Genomic DNA, 22,399 nt, shown 5'->3' with positions numbered 1-22,399 from the left:
GAGAAGATATTTAAAATGCGTAAAACCAATAAAAGGTGAATATTCATAATTTAAAAAAAAATTGGTACAACTCTATAGGGAAAATATAAACAACCAAATAAAAAATTAGGCTAATTTTGTGAGTAGGTATTTCACCAAAAAAAAAAAAAAAAAAATTCAATGACCAGTAAACATAAAAAGCTACTTTAAAAAAAGTGTACCTATTAGAGTTGCAAATTAAAAGATACTATTTCTGACCCATTGGCAAGAATGTTAAAGTGTTGACAGAGATGCAGAGCAGCAGAAACTTCTGTATAGACATTGAAAATTCATGTTTTTAAATGCTCTTCAGATGATCACATCTGCCAAGGCAGAGAAATGTCTGTGCCTAAAATTCTCCTCTCCTACAGTCTTAAGCTCTCCTCTACCAGGTCCTATTGTAAGCTTCATCCTTAGTGTTTGACTTTTGTTGCCATGTCATTTTCTCTACCTTCGCCTTACTTTGTATGTCTTCGTTGGTCCAGTTCTTCCCTCTTATTCTTCATGGTTTTCTGTTCCTCATCTACCATAGATCTGGAAACTCTATAAATAGCTTATTAAAATTTTGCACATAATTAAGTAACTAGGCCCAAAAGAAGGCCTAAGAGACTCTTCTGGCAGGTTGGTAGGGAGGTACATAAACTTTTATCATATCTGTTTTATTACTTTAAGAGGCCTTTTTAATTTTCTCTGTTTCTGGGCTCTTTTTCTATTAGGCAAAGTTGCTGGCTAGATGAGACTTAATGAACTTTAATTTAGCCTGTTTATTTACGTATTTTGCCATGGTTTACACATAAATCCTGTCCTTCAAGGCCTTCTAATGCTGTGTTTTTGGGTTTTTTTAATCTTTATTTATTTTTGAGAGAGACAGGAGTGCGAGAAGGGGAGAGGAACAGAAGGAGACACAGAATCCGAAGCAGTCTCCAGGCTCCGAGCTGTCAGTGTAGTGCCTGACACGGGGCTTGAACTCCTGAACCATGAAATCATGACCTGAGCTGAAGTCAGCCACTTAACCAACTGAGCCATCCAGGAGCCCTGACTAATGCTATGTTTTAATTTGACTCAAATGTAAAATAGTTGGAATAAGGAAGTTGAATGTTAGCCTATGAATTGGTGTAAGAAGTACAAAACATTTGAATAATTGATTGGTAACTTTTCTGTATTGACCTTTTAAAAAATGCAAATAAGATTATTTTTTTAAATGAAAGATTTCTTGAGATGGAATTTCTATTGATATATTTCTAATAAATACAGTGCATTCAGAATTCAGTCAGCTCACTGACTTTTAGTGTATTGCAGATATACTAAATATTACCACAATATTAGAACAATATTAGTACATTTTCATTGCCCACAAAAGGAACACTGTACCTCTTAGCTTTTATCCCCTAATCCCTCAGCCTTAGGCAACCATTAATTTTTCTGTCTCTGTATATTTGCCTGTTCTGAATATTTCATGTAAATAGAGTCATACAACATATGCCCATTTGTGACTGACTTCTTGCACTTAACATGTTCAGAGTTACAGCCTGTATCAATACTTTTTATTGCTGAATGATACTCCATCAAATGAGCAATACCATATTTTATTTATCCCCTAATCATTTACTGGACATTTGGGTAGTTTCCACTTTTTGGCTGTTATGAATAAAGCTGCTATGAACATGTGTAAACTTAAGTTTTAGTTTCTCTTAAGTATATGTCTAGGAACAGAATTGCTGGATCACATGGTAATTCTATGTTTAAGATTTTGAGGAACTGCCAGACTTTTCCACAGCAGCTGTGCCATTTTACATTCCCACCAACAGTGTGCGAGAGTTCCAATTTCTCTGCATCCTCAGAGACAGTTGTTACCTTTGAAATTTAGCTATCCTAGTATATGTAGTGTGGTGTCTCATTGTGGTTTTAGTTTTATGATTTTCTAAGGTATCTTTTTTCTCCATATTTTCTTTTAACAGGCTAAGGAAATTTTAACAAAAGAATCAAATGTGCAAGAGGTTCGTTGTCCTGTTACCGTGTGTGGAGATGTGCATGGTCAATTCCATGATCTTATGGAACTCTTTAGAATTGGTGGAAAATCACCAGATACAAACTATCTATTCATGGGCGACTATGTAGACAGGGGCTATTACTCAGTGGAGACTGTGACTCTTCTTGTGGCATTAAAGGTATGATTAATGAAATTCAATTTTGTTTTCAAGCCTCAAACCAGCAAAAGACGAGCATGACAGTATTGCATATCATCTGTTCTATTTTACGATCCATTCAGTTTATAGCCCCTTAAAATATAACCATTGGTTTTACATCTTGTAAAAAAGAGAAAAATGAAAATGTTAACATTTAACTTGTCCTGCCTACTCCTGGTAAATCATTTCCCTTTGGTAATTCGCAGCTGAAGTCTTAGGATCATTTTTTATTTAGTCAGGTATCCCTCATAGTCAGGTAGTATAAGTTTGTTTTAATTCTTGACTTGAGAAGTCTGTTATTCCTGTGTCTGTTTTTTTCTGTCACACAATACGTATCTTCATCACTTCATAGCTTCAGCTAGAGTAAGTGTGGTATCTAATGTTTCTGACCTCTCCAAATGTGCCTTGCTTGCATATGCTTTGAGATTAAATGTTATTTAACACTTCATCTTGTTACTTTTTTGTCCCCAAACTCTTCAGAGATTCCATGTTGCCTACAGAATCAAACCCTTTGGCTGGTCTTCTGTAGTCTAGCTTGAATTTGCTTGCTAGTAGTTGGTAGCATAAACTCCGTATTTCAAATCAGAGAGTTTCAAAACACTCTGCCCGTCTTCATTATTTCCTTATTGGATTTTCCCACAAGATGACTCTGATTTCTTACCCCCTTCTGCCAAGAGTCAGCTTAAGTCCTACATTTTTCTTGAAGCCTCCAGCCATTTTTTTTTAGCCTTGTTCCTTCTACTCTTAAGTACTAGGAAAATTACTCTTCCACTCCTAATTTATATTACCATAGTGGTTTATTGCCTTGTAGTATTTACGTCTCATAGCTCCTTAGTAAGATTAGTCCCTAAACAGCGTAAGTCACGTATTGCATTTATGTGGACCTGGCACCTACTTTTAAACACTGAGCTTAATGTTGGACACATAATGGTTACTTAATAAATTCGTATAAATTGAAGTATGCATATGCAGCTTTTTGGTTAATTTGCTTTACAGAATCTGATGCTTTTTCATACTTCTTATCAGACACACTCCTAACTAAATAGTACGCTTATAAGGTATGTCTCTGTGTATTTTTATGAAGAGGAGACTAAATACATTTGAAATCTTGCCCAGATTTGGGAAGGGCCTATTTTTGTGTTTTTGTTAGCAAATACAGTCTTTCCGTGGAAAATAAAAATTGAAAGGAGAGAGACAAGTTACTGTATAGAGTAGTTTGTCTTGGGTTCAAATCTTTGACCTTTGGTATCCATTTAGCAGTAAGATATCGTAGTGTCTGGAAAGACCTAGAAGACTAGTAATTATTTGAGGATGAAGAAGACATTAAATACCAAGCATCATATATAATTTTATTAATAGTAATATCAGTTAATAAGATTCCAATGAAGGTGGTATAAATAGTAATGAAGAAGGACCATAAATATTTCAAAGGTCAGTCAAAGAATGAGAAGATGTTTAACTCTGAAAAAGAATTAGCATTTAATGTAATAGCAAACAAAAGAGCCATTTAAAGAAATAGGTCAGAAATTTGCTTAAGATTAACACTAGTAACAATATGCTTTATTCCATGAATTTTTTTTGCTTTTCCTCCAGGTGCGTTATCCAGAGCGCATTACAATATTGAGAGGAAACCATGAAAGCCGACAAATTACCCAAGTATATGGCTTTTATGATGAATGTCTACGAAAGTATGGAAATGCCAATGTTTGGAAATATTTTACAGATCTATTTGATTATCTTCCACTTACAGCTTTAGTAGATGGACAGGTGTGTATGTGCTTATATGGTGGGGGGGGAATAAAAGAAAAGCTGTGTTTTTGGTTTTTTGTTTTGTTTTTTTAAGATTTTCTAATAGTAATTTAGGGTTTAGATTTACATGACATGCTACCCACCTCTCCTTAGCTTTTTCTGCTTTTCCTTATAATTAAAATTTCAGAATATGGAATTGGGGGGTAAGTTTTATGCACATTGTAACCAGAAGATTTCCCTGTTGTTCTCAGATGTATAAATATTTTGGCCAAAGTATTTGCCAGTATGCTTTTTTTGTTATAGATAAATACCATAAATAAATGCTTAAGACCCTGATGTGCAATACTAGTAAAGCAAAGCTGTTTTTTAAAACTAGCTCCACACATACACAGTTTGCTGACTACCATTAACTTTTTATTCCTGTTTTCATGGTAATTGCAAGAAGTAATATTGTGTATTAGACCTTCTCACTAAGAAGGGCATGCTTTCAGGCACTTGAGTAGCTCAGCTGGTTGAGCATCTGACTCTTAATTTAGAATCAGGCTCAGGTCATGATCCCAGGGTCGTGGGATTAAGCCTTTACTTGGGCTCCATGCTGACTGTGGAGTCTCCTTAAAATTCCCTCTCTCCCCCTCTGCCCCCTCCCCAGCTCATACATGCATTCTTGATTTTGGCTCAGGTCATATCTTATGGTTCGTGGGATCGATCCCCAAGTCAGTCTCTGTGCTGACAGCACGGAGCCTGCTTGGGATTCTCTCCCTCTCTCTCAAAATAAATAAACATTTAAGAAATAAAGGTAAAAGCAGAAATTGGTACCAAAAAACCACTAGGAATGAGAAGGCATTACTATCAATGTGAATGTGCTTACTTACAATAACATAGGGTACAGATTTATTCTATTGAACTTGAAAAAATAGATGAAATTTATTTTGGCAAATTAGTTTTTAAGGAAATTAGGCCAGTGTAAATAGACTACCAAACTTAGAAGGAATTGGAAAAGTAACCAGGTCTAGATAGTTTTATAGGCAAATTCTGCCAAAGGTACATCTGTGTTCCAGAGGTTAGGCAAAGATGGAGAGCTTCAAAATTCATTCTTTGAGGCTAGTAGTATAACCTCAATACCAAACCAGACACGGCAAGTACCAAAAAATAAAACTCAGTTAAGTAGTAAAATAAAATAATACTAATTGAATAAAGAAACTTACATTGACTATACTTAATCAGCAAAACATCAGAAATCTCATCAAAATTAGGAGAAAAATGCCCTCTTAAAGCTTCCCTAGAGGATGGGTCTGGGAATAGATATTTTACCCACCCACCCCCCAAATTTGTATTTCTCAGTTTTGTTTCGGAAGTTCTAACCAGTGCACTGATCAATAAAAAGAATTAAAAGGAATAAACACTGAGAAGAAATTAACAAATATTTTTGCTAACACGATTATGTACTCCGAGAACTCTTAAGAAAGCTGAAAAATGGAGCAGGAATTGATAGTCTTTGGTATATGAGAAAAAATTTGATATGTCAGAAAATGTAATGGTGAATCACAAGAATGGAACTCACATCCACTAGAGAAGGGAAAAAAAACCCTATACAAAATATTTAGGAATATAAGGGGAAAAAAATTTTTTTAAGTTTATTTGAGAGAGGTGGCGTGCACGTGAGTTGAGAGGAGCAGAGAGAGAGGAAGAGAAATAATCCTAAATAGGCTCTGTGCTGTCAGAATGTAGGCTGACTCAGGCTCAATTTCAAGAACCGTGAGATCATGACCTGAGCCGAAACCAGGTCAGATGCTTAACAAGCTGAGCCACCCAGGCGCCCCAAGAAGAAATATTTCAAAGTATCAACTGTCTCTGATGATGTGATTTTTGTTTCCTTTTCCACTGTATTTTATAAACTTTCCAAGTATTATTAAACTTTTGAAAAGAAGAGCTCTTAGGATTGACATTTATAATAACCATTATTGGCTCTCTGTTAACTTTCAGCATTTAACAAAACACTCTTTTTTCTCTTTTTTTTTTAATTCATAAACAGATATTCTGCCTTCATGGTGGCCTCTCCCCATCCATAGATACACTGGATCATATAAGAGCCTTGGATCGTTTACAAGAAGTTCCACATGAGGTAATTTTAGTTTTAATTTTAAAAATAAATACAACCATACTGTAGTAAAGCTAAAGGAGTTAAACTTAACTGTCAATAATTTATGACATGTACTTAATTTTCTTGGCCAGGGCCCAATGTGTGATCTGTTGTGGTCAGATCCAGATGATCGTGGTGGGTGGGGTATTTCACCACGTGGTGCTGGCTACACATTTGGACAAGACATTTCTGAAACATTTAACCATGCCAACGGTCTCACACTGGTTTCTCGAGCTCACCAACTTGTAATGGAGGTATGTCCTTTTCTTGCACGATGATCTTTATTTCAAATAAATCTATATCTCTATAATAAGGCTTCATGAAATAGTCCTCCCTATTACCTAAATTAATGAAGAAAATATTTGGCTGGTTTTAGCAGGTAGTACTAGTTGGCCAGAGAAAAGTTGCAAAAATATTACCAAAAAATTTCCTTGTATCCTACACTCAGATTCTGCAAATACAAAAATTTTCACATATTTTCATCTTTGCTTTATCATTCCATCTCTACCCTCCAGCTTCCCTTCCTCCATGCACACATTACTTTCTTTTAAACTTATTTGAATGCCAATTGAAGATATGGTACTCCTTTATCTCCAAATTTCCATGTATATTTTGCAAAAATAAAGGTTTTTCTCTTATGACAGTATAGTTCTTGCAGTCCAGAAATTTGCATTGATATATTACTATGATCTAATCTAAACACTTCATTTGAGTTTTTCAGTATACCACTAATGTTCTTGATAGGAAAATTTAATTATGTATGAGCATGTATAATCCAGGATCATGCTGTTTGGACTCCTTTGATGTAGAAATAATTCCTCAGATTCTCTGTTTTGCATAATCTTTACATTTTTGAAGACTACAAGCAATTTTATTTTGTAGACTGAGGTTTCCTTATGATTCAGGATATGCATTTTTGGCAGGCATATTGCAGAATAATGTGATATGCTTCTCAGTGCATCATATTCAAGTCATGGAATCTATTTACCCTATAGTTTGTTGGTGGTATCTGCTTAAATCAGTTAAGGTAGTGGCCACCAGATTTTTCTACCATGATGTTACTGTTTTATAAATACTAAAGGAATAGAAATAGAGTTTTATCTTTTCAAACCAGTAGGGAGTAGCTTCAAGATGTTAGAGAAAGGGGCCTCTGGGTGGCTCAGTCGGTTGGGTGGCCGACTGTAGCTCAGGTCATGATCTCACAGTTTGTGGGTTCAAGCCCCGCATTGGGCTCTGTGCTGACAGCTCAGAACCTGGAGCCTGCTTCTGATTCTGTGTCTCCCTCTCTCTCTGCCCCTTCCCTGCTTGCTCTCTTTCTGTCTCAAAAATAATAAACATTACAAAAAATAATTAAAAAAAAATAAAGATGTTAGAGAAAACTTCAACCCAATTGAGGCAGGAGGAGTGAGAATATGGTTAATAAGGACTATAAATTCATACAGTAAAAGATAAACCTAATTCTATCAGTAATCATAAGAGAGAGATGTGAATGGATGAAAATTTTTATTTCCCTAAAATACTGAAAGTCTGAAGTAGATAATCAGAATTCAGCTATTAACTTGGGATGAATCTAAAACAATGAAAAAATAAAGAGTAAAACTTAGAAGTAAAACATGACAGTGCAGCCTAGAAAGAGGGAAAATAGTATGTTGGCATATCAATTAGATAGTTATCCAAAGTCAACTAATGTGAATCAAATAGGCTCTAAGATAAAAGGTATATTTTGAAATAAAAAGAGGTCATTACTGATAAAAACTGGCCTAGTGATCTAGGGAAGAAATAATTCTAGGTTTTTGTTTACCTAGTAATAAACAGATTCTAAACATAAAGCAAACGTTGATACAATTTATAAGGAAAAGTTATGTGAAGTGTTCCATCATTGTGGGAGAAATTTTAATACACATCGTAGCCAAGAGCTGAAGTATAGATCTAAGTAGAACAGCACCATTACTGAGCCTCCGTGTCACAGAACCCTGTGCCCAACAGTTGAGTATTCAGTGCAGGTGCACAGTGTTAAGGATGGATACCATATAAGGTAGCATAGAAGACTACGTTTCCACCAAGAATATTTATAATTTTTGAATTTAGTTTTCTAAACTTACCTGTGTCAATATTATAATTTTATAATGAAATATTTTGTGTTGTTTTTTTTAATGCTGCAGGGATACAATTGGTGTCATGATCGGAATGTGGTTACCATTTTCAGTGCACCCAATTACTGTTATCGTTGTGGGAACCAGGCTGCTATCATGGAATTAGATGACACTTTAAAATACTCCTTGTAAGTAACTTGATGTTAAATACAATTTTTAAATTGTATATAATTGCTTTTAGAAGGAAAACTTTAAATGTAGATAGATTTCTGGTGCTCCTGGGTGTCTCCCAGTTAAGCTTATAACTCTTGATTTGGCTTAGGTCATGATCTCACAGTTCTTTGGATTGAGCCTCGCGTCAGGCTCTGCACTGCCAGCTTGGGATTCTGTCTCTCTCCCTGCCACTCCTCTGCTTGCACATGCTTGCTTGCTCGCTCTCTCAAATAAACTCTAAAAAAAAAAAAAAAAAAAAAAAAAAAGGATTTCTGCTTCTCAAATAGTGGAGTAAGGAACTTGGCAAACCCTCTTCCCAACAGAGACAATCATTTAACTAGAAAAAGTGATTTTAAACAAGTATTACATGCTTTTGAATATTGTCCTAAATGCGTGCAGCCCATAGAGAAACATTCTAAAAAATCTAAATCTCAGTAATAACAGCCACAATCTGTGGGATTTGAGCCCTAGTGTGTTCCCTCCCTCTTTCCAGATCCCTTGTACAGAAACTACTCCACAGTCACTCCGCTCTGGACCCTGCTCATATTTTTTTCTGGTTTTAATCTTTTAGCCTCTGTTAAACTACACAACAAAGTTATTTCGAAGTCCCCTCTCTGTAGGCACAGGCTACTTATTGGTCAGAGGTTGTGCTGAAGCCTCCTTGGTCAGTGAAATGTTAGGGCCCACCCTAAACTAGTAAGATGGATGGAAATGTATGTGGCTTAGAAGTTGCTGTCACAGTCGAAAGAATTTACATTTTGGCTCACAGTTCAACAAAGCACCAGTATGTTGGATTTGTGTGTGTGTGTGTGTGTGTATGTGTGATTAGTCCTGAGAGGGCACAAGCTTAAGGATGACACAAAGTGTAGTTTTCCAGACTGTCAGAGATGTAGGTGTTTGGGATTTTAAGCCTGGCTTCCTAGGAGTTGCTTCTGGGTCAGAGGAACTTGTTTATTGGCCAGTAATTGATTAGAGATTGTGTTTAAGCCCCTAGTATCATTGAGGGTTATACCCATTTGTTGATTAGTTTCCTAGGGCTCCTGTAACAAATTACCACCAAGTGGGTTCCTGAACGGAATTTATTCTCACATATGTGGAGGCTAAAAGTTTGCAATCAGGGGGTTGGCATGGTGATGTTCCCTGTAAAGAATCCTTTCTTGGGGCGCCTGGGTGGCGCAGTCGGTTAAGCGTCCGACTTCAGCCAGGTCACGATCTCGCGGTCCGTGAGTTCGAGCCCCGCGTCGGGCTCTGGGCTGATGGCTCAGAGCCTGGAGCCTGATTCCGATTCTGTGTCTCCCTCTCTCTCTGCCCCTCCCCCGTTCATGCTCTGTCTCTCTCTGTCCCAAAAATAAATAAACGTTGGAAAAAAAAAAAAAAATCCTTTCTTGCCTCTCCCTAGCTTCTCCTGGCTCCTGCAATCCTTGGTTTATAGATGCATCTCTCCAGTCTTTGTCTTCACGTGGCACTCTCCTCTGTGTGTTCCTTCTGAGGATACCATCAGATTGAATTTAGGGCTCAACCTAATCAAGTATAACCTCACCTTATCTGATAATATCTGCAAAGACCTTATTTCCAAATAGTGTCACGTTGTGAGGTTCTAAATGAGTATGAATTTTGGGGATAAACTGTTTGACCCAACACAGTCTGTGTGTGGCTTGGGAATGTTTTCAAGAATGCCCCAAGGGCAGCTAAGTGGTTCAGTTGGTTGATTGTCCAACTCTTGATTTCAGCTCAAGTCATGGTCTCATGTTTGTGGGATTGAGCCCTGCATCGGGCCCTGTGCTGACAGCACAGAGCCTACTTGGGATTTTCTCTCTCCTCTTTCTGCCCCCCCCCCTTCCCAGCTCACACACATATGTGCTCACTCTCAAATGTTTAAAAAAAAAAAAGAATGCCCCCAAATGCTACACTAATTATTCCTGTTGTAGGTATAGTTAATATATATGCATAGTCTTCTTGTCTCCCAGTGTTGACTGTGATCCAAGGAAGCCAGGAAAGGCTCTTCTTTGCCCTTTGGTGTTTTACATTTCTTAAAAGTTCAACTGTACTACAAATACATCTGTATTTTTTGCACCCACATGCAGCTGGTTTTTAAATCAGTTATGAAGATGAAATTATACTGTCATTTGCAATTACTGTCATGTATGTTTCTTTTTTTTTTTTTTTTTTTTAATTTTTTTTTCAACGTTTTTATTTATTTTTGGGACAGAGAGAGACAGAGCATGAACGGGGGAGGGGCAGAGAGAGAGGGAGACACAGAATCGGAAGCAGGCTCCAGAGCCCGACGCGGGGCTCGAACTCACGGACCGCGAGATCGTGACCTGGCTGAAGTCGGACGCTTAACCGACTGCGCCACCCAGGCGCCCCCATGTATGTTTCTTAATTGATGATAACTTCAGTCTAAAGGAAGAGTATGAATAAAAAATGAGAAGGTTGGCTCCTGGGTGGCTCAGTCGGTTAAGCGTCTAACTTTGGTTCAGGTCATGATCTTGTGGTTCCTAAGTTCAAGCCCCACATCAGGTTCTCTGCTGTCAATGCAGAGCCTGCTTTGGATCCTCTCTACCCCTCTCTCTCTGCCACTCCCCACTCACACTCTCTTAAAAAATAAACTTTGGGAGCACTTGGGTGGTTCAGTCTCCGTTAAGCATCCGACTTCGGCTCAGGTCATGATCTCGCGGTTTCTGAGTTTGGGCCCCACATCGAACTCTGTGCTGACAGCTCGGAGCCTGCTTCAGATTTTGTGTCTCTCTCTGCTCCTCCCCTGCTCACACTCTGTGTCTCTCAAAAATAAATTAATATTTTAAAAAATGAGAAGGTTAACAATCTACACACTCTCCTCAGCTGCTTTAAGGGAATGAGATTATATGAAATAGTAATTATGATAATGCATTTTGGAGATTGTAACATAACATCAGTAGCAAAAAAAGGAAATGGAAAGGAGCTTACTATATAGTAGAAATGTCTCTTAAATCACTAGAATTTATGAATCTTAAGTAGAATTCCATAAGTTAAGTGATGTATGGTTAAGATCTAGAGCAACCAATAACAAAATAATTTAGGAAAAATAGCTAAAGTTATTAAGGGAATTTAAATGGCACACTAGAAAATATGCTTTTATTATTTTAATGTTCATTTATTTAGATAGCACAGGGGAGGGGCACAGAGAGGGAGAACCCCAAGGAGCCTCTCCGCTGTCAGCCCAGAGCCTGACTGACATGGGCCTTGTTCTCAGCTTGAGATCATGACCCAAGCTGAAATCGAGAGTCCAATGCTTAACTAACTGAACCACCCAAGCACCCCAAAATATGCTTTTAATAAAAAAAAAAAGCAGTTAAAGTAGGAACCAAGAAACAAGACAAAAAGTGGCAGGTATAAATCCAGTCATATCAGTATGAAATGTGAATGAGTGGTTTGAGTAATGCACTCAAAAGACAAAAATTATCAAGATTGTTTTTTTAAAGACCCAGCTTTATGATGTCTACAGGAAACATAGATTAAAAACAAATAGGTTGAAAATAGGTAAAAAAAAGATACCATTGCTAACAGCAACCACATGACTGCTGACCTGGTTATACTAGTATCAGACAAAAATAGATTTCAAAATAAAAATTGTTACACGAAGACATTTCACAATGATGAGAGTCAAACCATTAGGAACATATACCAGTTATAAACGTATGCACTTATTATGGAGCAAAACGAACAGAATTGAAAGAGGTAGTTCAACAGTAGTTGGAGACTTTAACATGTATGGAACATTTTACCCAAATGTGCCAAAACTCATGGGATTTGATGAAAGCAGTATTAAATAACTGTAAATGCCTATATTAAAAATCAGATTTTTAGAAAGATCTCAAGTCAGTAACCTAACTGTACTTTACAGACCCTAGAAAAAGAAGAGCAAACTAAATCCAGTGCAAGCATTTAGAAGGAAGTAAAATGAAATAGTAGACAAATAGAAAAAAGTCAAAACCAGAAGTCCTTTCCAACAAAATTAAAAAGCCTTGACAGGCCAACCAAAAATAAGTAAAGATTCACATTACCAAAAATCACTGCAAGACCCTACTGAAATAAAAAGAATTAGAATACAGTGAGTAACGGTATGGCAACAAATTAGGTAACTTGGGTGAAATGGACAAATTCCTAGAAAGACAAACTGCCAAAATTGACTCAGAAAATCGGAATAGTTGTAAACAACATAGTAAAAATGGGAAACAGCACTGCTCTACCGCAGTGTCGTCTTTATTAACTTCAAATCCTTTAACTATTTGCTTTCTTTTTTGCCACATACAGCCTTCAGTTTGACCCAGCACCTCGTCGTGGAGAGCCTCATGTTACCCGGCGCACCCCAGACTACTTCCTGTAAATTCCTCCTGGGAAAAACCTGCCTTTGTATGTGGAAGTATACCTGGCTTTTTAAAATATATATATTTAAAAACAAAACAAAAAAAGCAACAGTAATCTATGTGTTTCTGTAACAAATTGAGATCTGTCTTGGCATTAAAACCATATTATGGACCAAAATGTGCCATACTAATGATGAGCATTTAGCACAATTTGAGACTGAAACTTAGTACAACACTATGTTCTAGATCGGTCAGTCTTAACAGTTTGCCTGCTGTATTTGTAGTAACCATTTTCCTCTGGACTGTTGAAGCAAAAAAGGTAACTAACTCCTTCATCTCCTTTTGCACTTACTTGGAAATTTTAGTTCTAGTGTTTAACTGGCATGGATTGATAGAGTTGGGTTTTATTTTTAAGAAAAATTCGCAAGCTAACTTCCACTTAATCCATTACCCTTTATTTTATTGAAATGTATAGTTAAATTAACTGAAGAAAAGATTCTTGGGAGTATGTTGTCATAACATTTAAAAAGGTTTCCCTTCATTTAAACTAAATTACTGTTTTATGTTGATCTGCATATTTCTGTATATTTGTCATGACAGTGCTTGCATCCTATTTGGTGTACTGAGCAAATAAACTTTCCATTTTAAACAGAAACAAATTGGTTTACTGTGGTACACTTTAAATGAAAGTTCTGCTTTTTTGACAAAACCTCTTGACCTGTGATAAACAGTTGTGTTGAGGTAATTTAAGTATAATGTTCTTTGTATAAGGCTTATTTTCGGAAGAAAAATTGAACTAGGCTGTATCTTTTAGACCATAGAAAAGCCATTTTTTCTTTCTAAACATGATTTCAGTAGGTAGTTCGTGTTAATGTATTGAAGTATGGATTGTATGCTAAAACTGTAGAATATTCTAGGGGCACCTGGGTGGCTCAGTTGACTTAAGTGTCTGACTTCAGCTCAGGTCATGATCTCGCATTCCATGGGTATGAGCCCCACGTCAGCCTCTGTGCTGACAGCTCAGAGCCTGGAACCTGCTTTGGGTTCTGAGTCTCCCTCTCTCTCTGCCCCTCCCCCAGTCTCTCTCAAAATTGAATAAATGTTTAAAAAAAAAATTTTTAACTGTAGAATATTCTATAGCTAAGAAGAATCTTTAAAACCAAAATACAGGGGCACCTGGGTGGCGCAGTCGGTTAAGCGTCCGACTTCAGCCAGGTTGCGATCTCGCGATCCGTGAGTTCGAGCCCCGAGTCGGGCTCTGGGCTGATGGCTCAGAGCCTGGAGCCTGTTTCCGATTCTGTGTTTCCCTCTCTCTCTGCTCCTCCCCCGTTCATGCTCTGTCTCTCTCTGTCCCAAAAATAAATAAAACGTTGGAAAAAAAAAATTAAAAACCAAAATACAGAGGCACCTGGGTGGTTCAGTCTGTTAAGCGTCCAGCTTTGGCTCAGGTCGTGATCTCACGGTTCATGGGTTCAAGCCCCACATCAGGCTCTGTGCTGACACCTCAGAGGAGCCTGGAGTCTGCTTCAGATTCTGTGTCTCCCTCTCTGCCCCTGCCCAGCTCACACTCTCTCTGTCAAGAATAAACATTTTAAAAAGTAATAATTAAAAAAAAAAAACAAAATATAGGGGCACCTAGATGGCTCAAATCTGTTAAGTGTCTTGACTCTTGATTTTGGCTCAGGTCATGATCTCATAGTTCAGGAGTTCGAGCCCTGCGTTGGGCTCTGCACTGACAGCACAGAGCTTCTTGGGATTCTCTCTCTCTCCATCTCTCTTTCCCTCCCCCACTCATGGTTGCTTTCTCTCGCTCTCTGTTTCTCAAGAATAAACAAACATTAAAATATATGTTATCTTTATCCATTTCTCTAAATGAAAATAATCTCCAAAAGAGTTTAGTAGGAGTATAGTGATAGCACTATTATTAATGTAGAATATAAACTCCAAGTAGAGGGGGGAAATATGGAGTCAGTGTTGAGAATGAGTGTGGGAGAATGGAAGACCCAGAAAGCTAAATTTTTTGAGTTCTCTACTTAAAAGAAAAAGGGTCAAACTTGATTTTTTGGAACCCAACTATATCCTGATTACAAGGCACATACCAAAAGCAAAGTCAGACAATGTTGGGGAAAAAAAGATGAAAGAGATCAGGAAGATCCTAAACAAAGGAAATCTGGAATAGCTATATCAATATTAGACAAAATTTAAGAACAGATCAAATAATGTTAAGCCACAATTCTAAACCTGTATGTATATACCAAAATAGCCTCAAAATATAAAAGCAAAAATCCTTAGAAATCAAATTGACACACTTTCATTAAAACAGATTTCAACTCAAGTCAAAGATGTAGAGTATTGAATAACACCTTAATAAGATTGATATAATAAACATCTAGGTCTCTGCACCCTAACAATACACCTTTTTGTCAAGTTAATATGGAAAATTCATAAAAATTGGCAATAATTAGGCTCTAATATTTGCAAATGGCATATCAAAGGGCTAGTATCCAAAATCTATAAAGAGCTCACCAAACTCCACACCTGAAAAACAACCCAGTGAAGAAATGGGCAGAAAACATGAATAGACACTTCTCTAAAGAAGACATCCAGGTGGCCAACAGGCACATGAAAAGATGCTCAACGTCGCTCCTCATCAGGGAAATACAAATCAAAACCACACTCAGATATCACCTCACGCCAGTCAGAGTGGCCAAAATGAACAAATCAGGAGACTATAGATGCTGGAGAGGATGTGGAGAAACGGGAACCCTCTTGCACTGTTGGTGGGAATGCAAATTGGTGCAGCCACTCTGGAAAACAGTGTGGAGGTTCCTCAGAAAATTAAAGTAGAACTACCCTATGACCCAGCAATAGCACTGCTAGGAATTTACCCAAGGGATACAGGAGTACTGATGCATAGGGGCACTTGTACCCCAATGTTTATAGCAGCACTCTCAACAATAGCCAAATTATGGAAAGAGCCTAAATGTCCATCAACTGATGAATGGATAAAGAAATTGTGGTTTATATACACAATGGAGTACTACGTGGCAATGAGAAAGAATGAAATATGGCCCTTTGTAGCAACGTGGATGGAACTGGAGAGTGTGATGCTAAGTGAAATAAGCCATACAGAGAAAGACAGATACCATATGTTTTCATTCTTATGTGGATCCTGAGAAACTTAAACCCATGGGGGAGGGGAAGGAAAAAAAAAAAGAGGTTAGAGTGGGAGAGAGCCAAAGCAGAAGAGACTGTTAAAAACTGAGAACAAACTGAGGGTTGATGGGGGGTGGGAGGGAGGGGAGGGTGGGTGATGGGTATTGAGGAGGGCACCTTTTGGGATGAGCACTGGGTGTTGTATGGAAACCAATTTGACAATAAATTTAATATATTTAAAAAATAATAATTAGGCTCTAAAGCAAGTCTTAAAATTTTTCAAAAAATTGATACACCACCAAATTCTGACTACAATGTAATTTAGAAAATAGCAAAATTAAGACATGATACTTATGTAGAAAACCTGAAAGACTCCACCAAAAATTTGCTAGAACTGATGCATTAATTCAGTAACATTGCAGGATACAAAATCAACGTACAAAAATCTGTTGCATTTCTATACACCAATAATGAAGCAGCAAAAAGAGAAATCAAGGAATCAATTCCATTTACAATTACACCAAAAGAAGTCAAAGATCTGTACTCTAAAACCTATAGAACACTTATGAAAGAAAGATGGCATGAAGAAATGGAAAAACATTCCATATTCATGGATTGGAAGAAAAATAATAAAATGTTTATACCACCCAAAGCAATCTACACATTTAATGCAATCCTTATCAAAATACCACCAACATTTTTCACAGAACTAGAACAAACAATCCTAGCATTTGTATGGAACCACAAAAGACCCCAGATAGTCAAAGCAATCTTGAAAAAGAAAAGAAAAGCTGATATCACAATTCTGGACTTCAAGTTCTATTACAAAACTGCTGATCAAGTCAATATGGTACTGGCACAAAAACAGACACAGATCAATGGTACAGAATAGGAAACCCAGAAATGGACCCACAACTATATGGCCAACTAATCTTAGACAAAGCAGGAAAGAATATCCAATGGAAAAAAGTCTCTTCAACGAATAGTGTTGGGAAACTGGACAGCAACATGCAGAAGAATGAAATCGGAATACTTTCTTACACCATACGCAGAAATAAATTCAAAATGGATGAAAGAACTAAATGTGAGACAGGAAACCGTCAAAATCCTAGAAGAGAACACAGACAACGACCTCTTTGACATTGACTATAGCCACTTCTTACTAGATAATGTCTCCGAAGGCAAGGGAAACAAAAGCAAAAATGAATTACTGGGACTTCATCAAGATAAAAGGCTTCTGAGCAACAAAGTAAACAACAAAACCAAAAGGCAACCTTCAGAATTGGAAAAAATATACGCAAATGACACTTCCCATGAAGGGTTAGTATCCAAAATGTATAAAGACCTTATACAACTAACACCCAAAATACAAATAATCCAGTTAAGAAATGGGCAGAAGACATCAATGGCTATTTTTCCAAAGACATGCAGATGGCTAAATAGACACACGAAAAGATGCTCAACATCACTCATCATCAGGGAAATACAAATCAAAACTACAATGAGGCCATCTCACACCTGTCAGAATGGGCAAGATCAACAACACAGGAAACAAATGTTGGTGAGGATGTGGAGAAAGGGGTACCTTCCCTTATACTATTGGTAGAAATGCCAACTGGTACAGGCACTCTGGAAAAAAGCATGGAGATTAGTTAAAAATAGAACTACCCAACAATCCAGTAATTGCACTACTAGGTATTTACCCAAAGGATACAAAAATACTGATTTGAACGGATACATACACCCCAATGTTTATAGAAGCATTTTCAACAATAGCCAAATTATGGAAGGATCCCAAGTGTCCATCAACTCATGAATGAAGAAGAGGTATTATGTATGTGTATACACACACGTGCACGCGCGCGTGCACACACACACACACACAATGGAATATTACTCAACCATAAAAAACAATGAAATCTTGCCATGTACAATGATCTGGATGGAGCTAGAGTGTATTATGCTAAGCAAAATAAGTCAGAGAAAGATATCGTATTGATTTCATTCATATGTAGTATCTAAGAAATCAAACAGATGAACATAAGCAGGTGGCGGAGAAAGAGAAAGGCAAACCATAAAACAGACTCTTAACTATAGAGAACAAACAAGGCTGCTAGAGGGGAAGTTGGCAAGTTAAACTGGTGAGGAGTATTAAGGAGAACACTTGTGATGAGCACTGGTTGTTGTGTGTAAGTGATGAATCACTAAATTCTACTGAAACTAGCATTATGCTATATGTTAACTAAATGGAATTTAAATAGAAACTTGGGGTGCCTGAGTGGCTCAGTTGGTTCAGTGTCCACCTCTTGAATTTGGCTCAGGTCAGGTCATAATCTCAGGGTCATGGGATTGAGCTGTCCTTTGGGCTCCATGCTGAGTGTGGAGCCTGCTTAAGATTCTCTCTTCCTCTGCCCCATCCACCCCCACCCACTGCTCTCTTTTAAAAAATTAAATAAAAATGAAACTATTTTTTAAAAAAAGCAAAAATGTAATTTTTGGATGTATCTATTCTTTTTACTTGAAATTTTAAAAATTAGGGTCAAAGATGAAATAAAGGAAATTTTTAACTCTATAAAATAGAATTTAGAAAAGTTAGTTATGGAAACACATTTTTAAGGGCACCTGGGTGACTCAGTAGGTTGATCATCTGATACTTGGTTTCAGCTCAGATCATGATATTGCAGTTTGCGGGATCAAGTACTGCGTTGGGCTCTGCACTGACCACCTGGAGCCTGCTTGGGGGTCTTTCTCTCCCTCTGTGCCCCTCCCCAGCTTGGATGTTCTCTCTCTCTCTCTCTCTCTCTCGTAAACATTTTGAAAAATAAGTCAAGGGATTCAAAAACAAAAGGGTGGGGGTGCCTGGGTGGCTCAGTTGGTTGGGTATCAGACTTTGGCTCAGGTCATGATCTTGCAGTGTGTGGGTTTGATCCTGCATTGGGATCCACAGTGATGACGTAGAGCCTGCTTGAGATTCTCTTTATTTCCCTCTCTCTGCCCGTTCCATGCTCTCTTTCTCAAATAAAATTTTTAGAAACTTAAAAAAAAATAAAAGGGTAAAAATTATGACATATACATAAAACTTTGAGGGAGGATAAAAATTAAGTCCACTTAAAATGGAGTCAGCAATCCCTATCAAAATAACACCAGCATTCCTTCACAGAGCTATAACAAACAATCCTAAAATTTGTATGGAACCAGAAAAGACCCCAAATAGCCCAAGTAATCTTGAAAAAGAAAACCAAAGCTGGAGGCATCACACTCCCGGACTTTAAGCTGTATTACAAAGCTGTAATCATCAAGACAGTATGGTACTGGCACAAAAACAGACACATGGATGAATGGAACAGAATAGAGAACCAGAAATGGACCCACAAAAAATGGCCAACTAATCTTTGATAAAGCAGGAAAGAATATCCAATGGAATAAAGACAGTCTCTTCAGCAAATGGTGCTGGGAAAACTGGACAGTGACATGCAGTAGAATGAACCTGGGCCACTTTCTTACACCATACACAAAAGTCAACTCAAAATGGATGAAAGACCTCAATGTGAGACAGGAAGCCATCAAAACCCTGGAGGAGAAAGCAGGCAAAAACCTCTGACCTCAGCTGCAGCAACTTCTTAACACATCTCCAGAGGCAAGGGAAACAAAAGCAAAAATGAACTATTGGGACCTCATCAAAATAAAAATCTTCTGCACAGCGAAGGAAACAATCAGCAAAACTAAAAGTCAACCGACAGAATGGGAGAAGATATTTGCAAATGAAGTATCAGATAAAGGGGTAGAATCCAAAATCTTTAAAGAAGTTATCCAACTCCACACCCAAAAAACAAATAATCCATTGAAGAAGTGGGCAAAAGACATGAATAGATACTTCTCCAAAGAAGACATCCAGATGGCTAACGGACACATGAAAAAATGCTCAACATCCCTCATCATCAGAGAAATACAAATCAAAACCATAATGAGATATCACCTCACACCTGTCAGAATGGCTAAAATTAACAACTCAGGCAAGGACAGATGTTGGCGAGGATGCAGAGAAAGAGGGTATCTTTTCACTGCTGGTGGGAATGCAAACTGGTGCAGCCACTCTGGAAGACAGTATGGAGGTTCTCAAAAAATAAAAATAGAACTACCCTACGACCCAGCAATTACACCACTAGGCATTTATCCAGGGAATACAGGTGTGCTGTTTCAAAGGGACACATGCACCCCCAATGTTTATAGCAGCACTATCGACAAAAGCCAAAGTATGGAAAGATCCCAAATGTATATCTACGGATGAATGGATAAAGAAGATGTACACACACACACACACACACACACACACACACACACACTGGAGTATTACTTGGCAATCAAAAAGAATGAAATCTTGCTATTTGCAACTACGTGGATGGAACTGGAGGGTATTATGCTAAGCAAAATCAGTCAGAGAAAGACAAATATATGACTTCTCTCATGAGGAATTTAAGATACAAAAACAGATGAACATAAGGGAAGGGAAGCAAAAAGAATATAAAAACAGGGAGGGGGACAAAACATAAGAGACTATTAAATATAGAGAATAAACAGAGTTGCTGGAGGGGTTGTGGGAGGGGGGATGGGCTAAGTGGATAAGGGGCATTAAGGAATCTACTCCTGAAATCATTGTTGCACCATATGCTAACTAACTTGGATGTAAATTTAAAAATAAAGTAATTAATTTAAAAAAATGGATTCAAACCTAAGTGACCATCAAGTTCACATAGACTGCTATATACATCGGATGTTAACATTTATTTAATTTTGAGAGACAGAGCGAGACAGAGCACAAGAGGGGGAGGAGCAGAGCTCCAGGCTCTGAGCTGCCAGCACAGAGTCCGACGTGGGGCTCGAACTCACAGACTACGAGATCATGACCTGAGTAGAAGTCGGCTCCTTAACCAACTGAGCCACCCAGGTACCCCTGCATAGGATGTTCTATATAAACCTATTAGTAACCACAAATAAAAAATCTGTAATAGATATGCAAAAAATAAAGAGGAATCCAAGAATATCATTAGTGAAAACCATCAATTCACAAGGGAAGAGAGCAAGAGAAGAAAGGAACAGAAAAGAATTACAAAAGAAGACCTTAAAATGAGAAACAAAATATCAATAAGCATGTATCTATCAATAGTTATTTTGAATGTAAATGTAAAAAGACATAGGGTGACTGAATGGATAAAAAAAACCCACCTCTATGCTGCCTACAAGAGACTCACTTCAGACACCTGCAGATTGAAAGTGAAATGATGGAAAAATATGCAAGTGTAATAAAAAAGAAAGCAGGGATAGCAATATTTATATTGGACAAAACAGACTTTAAAACAAATACTGTGACAAGAGACAAAGAAGGACACCATATAATAATAAAGGGAGGGGCACCTGGCTGGCTCTGCTGGTGGAGCATGCAACTCGTGATCTCTGGGTTATGAGTTTGAGCCCATGATGGGGGTAGAGATTACTTACAATCCTTAAAACAAACAAACAAACAAAAACCTAGTAACAAGGGAACAGTAAGAAGATATAACAACTGTAAATATTTATGTACCCGATGTGGTAGCACCCAAATACATAAAGCATCTGTTAACAGACACAAAGGAAGAAATCGATAGTAATACGATAATAGTAGCAGATTAAAAACAGTTTTTTTAATGTTTTATTTTTAAGACAGAGCCTGAGTGGGATAGGGGCAGAGAGAGAGAGAGAGGGAAACACAGAATCCGAGGCAGGCTCCAGGCTCTGAGCTGTCAGCACAGAGCCCGACGTGGGGCTCAAACTCATGAACTGTGAGATCATGACCTGGCCAGAAGTTGGACACTTAACCGACTGAGTCACCCAGGTGCCCCAATAGTAGCAGACTTTAACACTGCCTAACATCAATGGATAGATCATCCAGAAGAAAATTAACAAGGAAACAGTGACTTTAAATGATACATTGGACTAGATGGATCTAACAGATATAGTCAGAGCATTCCATCCAAAACAGAATATACATTCTTTTCAAATGCACATGGAACATTCTCCAGAATAGATCACATTAGGCCACAAAACAAATTCAAAATTCTCAACGAATTAAAAAAATTAAAGTCCTATCATGCATCTTTTCTGACCACGATGGTATGGAACTGGAAATCAATCACAAGAAAAAGTCTTGGAGGGGCACCTGGGTGGCTCAGTCGATTAAGCAGTTAAGTATTTGACTTTTGGTTTTGGCTCAGGTCATGATCTTGCAGTTCCCGGATCAAGCCCAGCTTTGGGCTCTGTGCTAAGAGTAGAACATGATTGGGATTCTCTCTCTCCTCTCTCTTTGCCCCTTACCAGCTCACACACCCATGCATTCTTTCTCTCTCAAAATAAATAAATAAACATTAAAAACAAATCTGAAAAGAACACAAATACATGAGGGCTAAATAATGTGCTACCAAATGGGTCAACCAAGAAATCAGAGAAGAAATTTAAAAATACTTG

General features: G+C 37.7%; 1 protein-coding gene across 1 annotated transcript in view; it reads left to right on the top strand.

Moving 5' to 3' along the window:
- Positions 1 to 13,404, top strand: part of PPP2CB (protein phosphatase 2 catalytic subunit beta) — a 35,259-nt gene extending 21,855 nt beyond the window's left edge. Inside the window, exons 2-7 of the mRNA XM_040490179.1 lie at positions 1,977 to 2,186; positions 3,798 to 3,971; positions 5,986 to 6,075; positions 6,186 to 6,347; positions 8,256 to 8,374; positions 12,693 to 13,404. Coding sequence (XP_040346113.1) covers positions 1,977 to 2,186; positions 3,798 to 3,971; positions 5,986 to 6,075; positions 6,186 to 6,347; positions 8,256 to 8,374; positions 12,693 to 12,765 — 828 coding nt within the window. The 3' untranslated portion in view covers positions 12,766 to 13,404. The remainder of the gene's footprint in view (positions 1 to 1,976; positions 2,187 to 3,797; positions 3,972 to 5,985; positions 6,076 to 6,185; positions 6,348 to 8,255; positions 8,375 to 12,692) is intronic.
- The last annotated feature ends 8,995 nt before the right edge of the window (positions 13,405 to 22,399 follow it).

Source organism: Herpailurus yagouaroundi, unplaced genomic scaffold, assembly GCF_014898765.1.
Source record: "Herpailurus yagouaroundi ecotype Mexico unplaced genomic scaffold, PumYag 181, whole genome shotgun sequence".
In the NCBI taxonomy this organism is placed as follows: Eukaryota; Metazoa; Chordata; class Mammalia; order Carnivora; family Felidae; genus Herpailurus; species Herpailurus yagouaroundi.
This window is presented reverse-complemented; position numbering and strand designations above follow the sequence as displayed.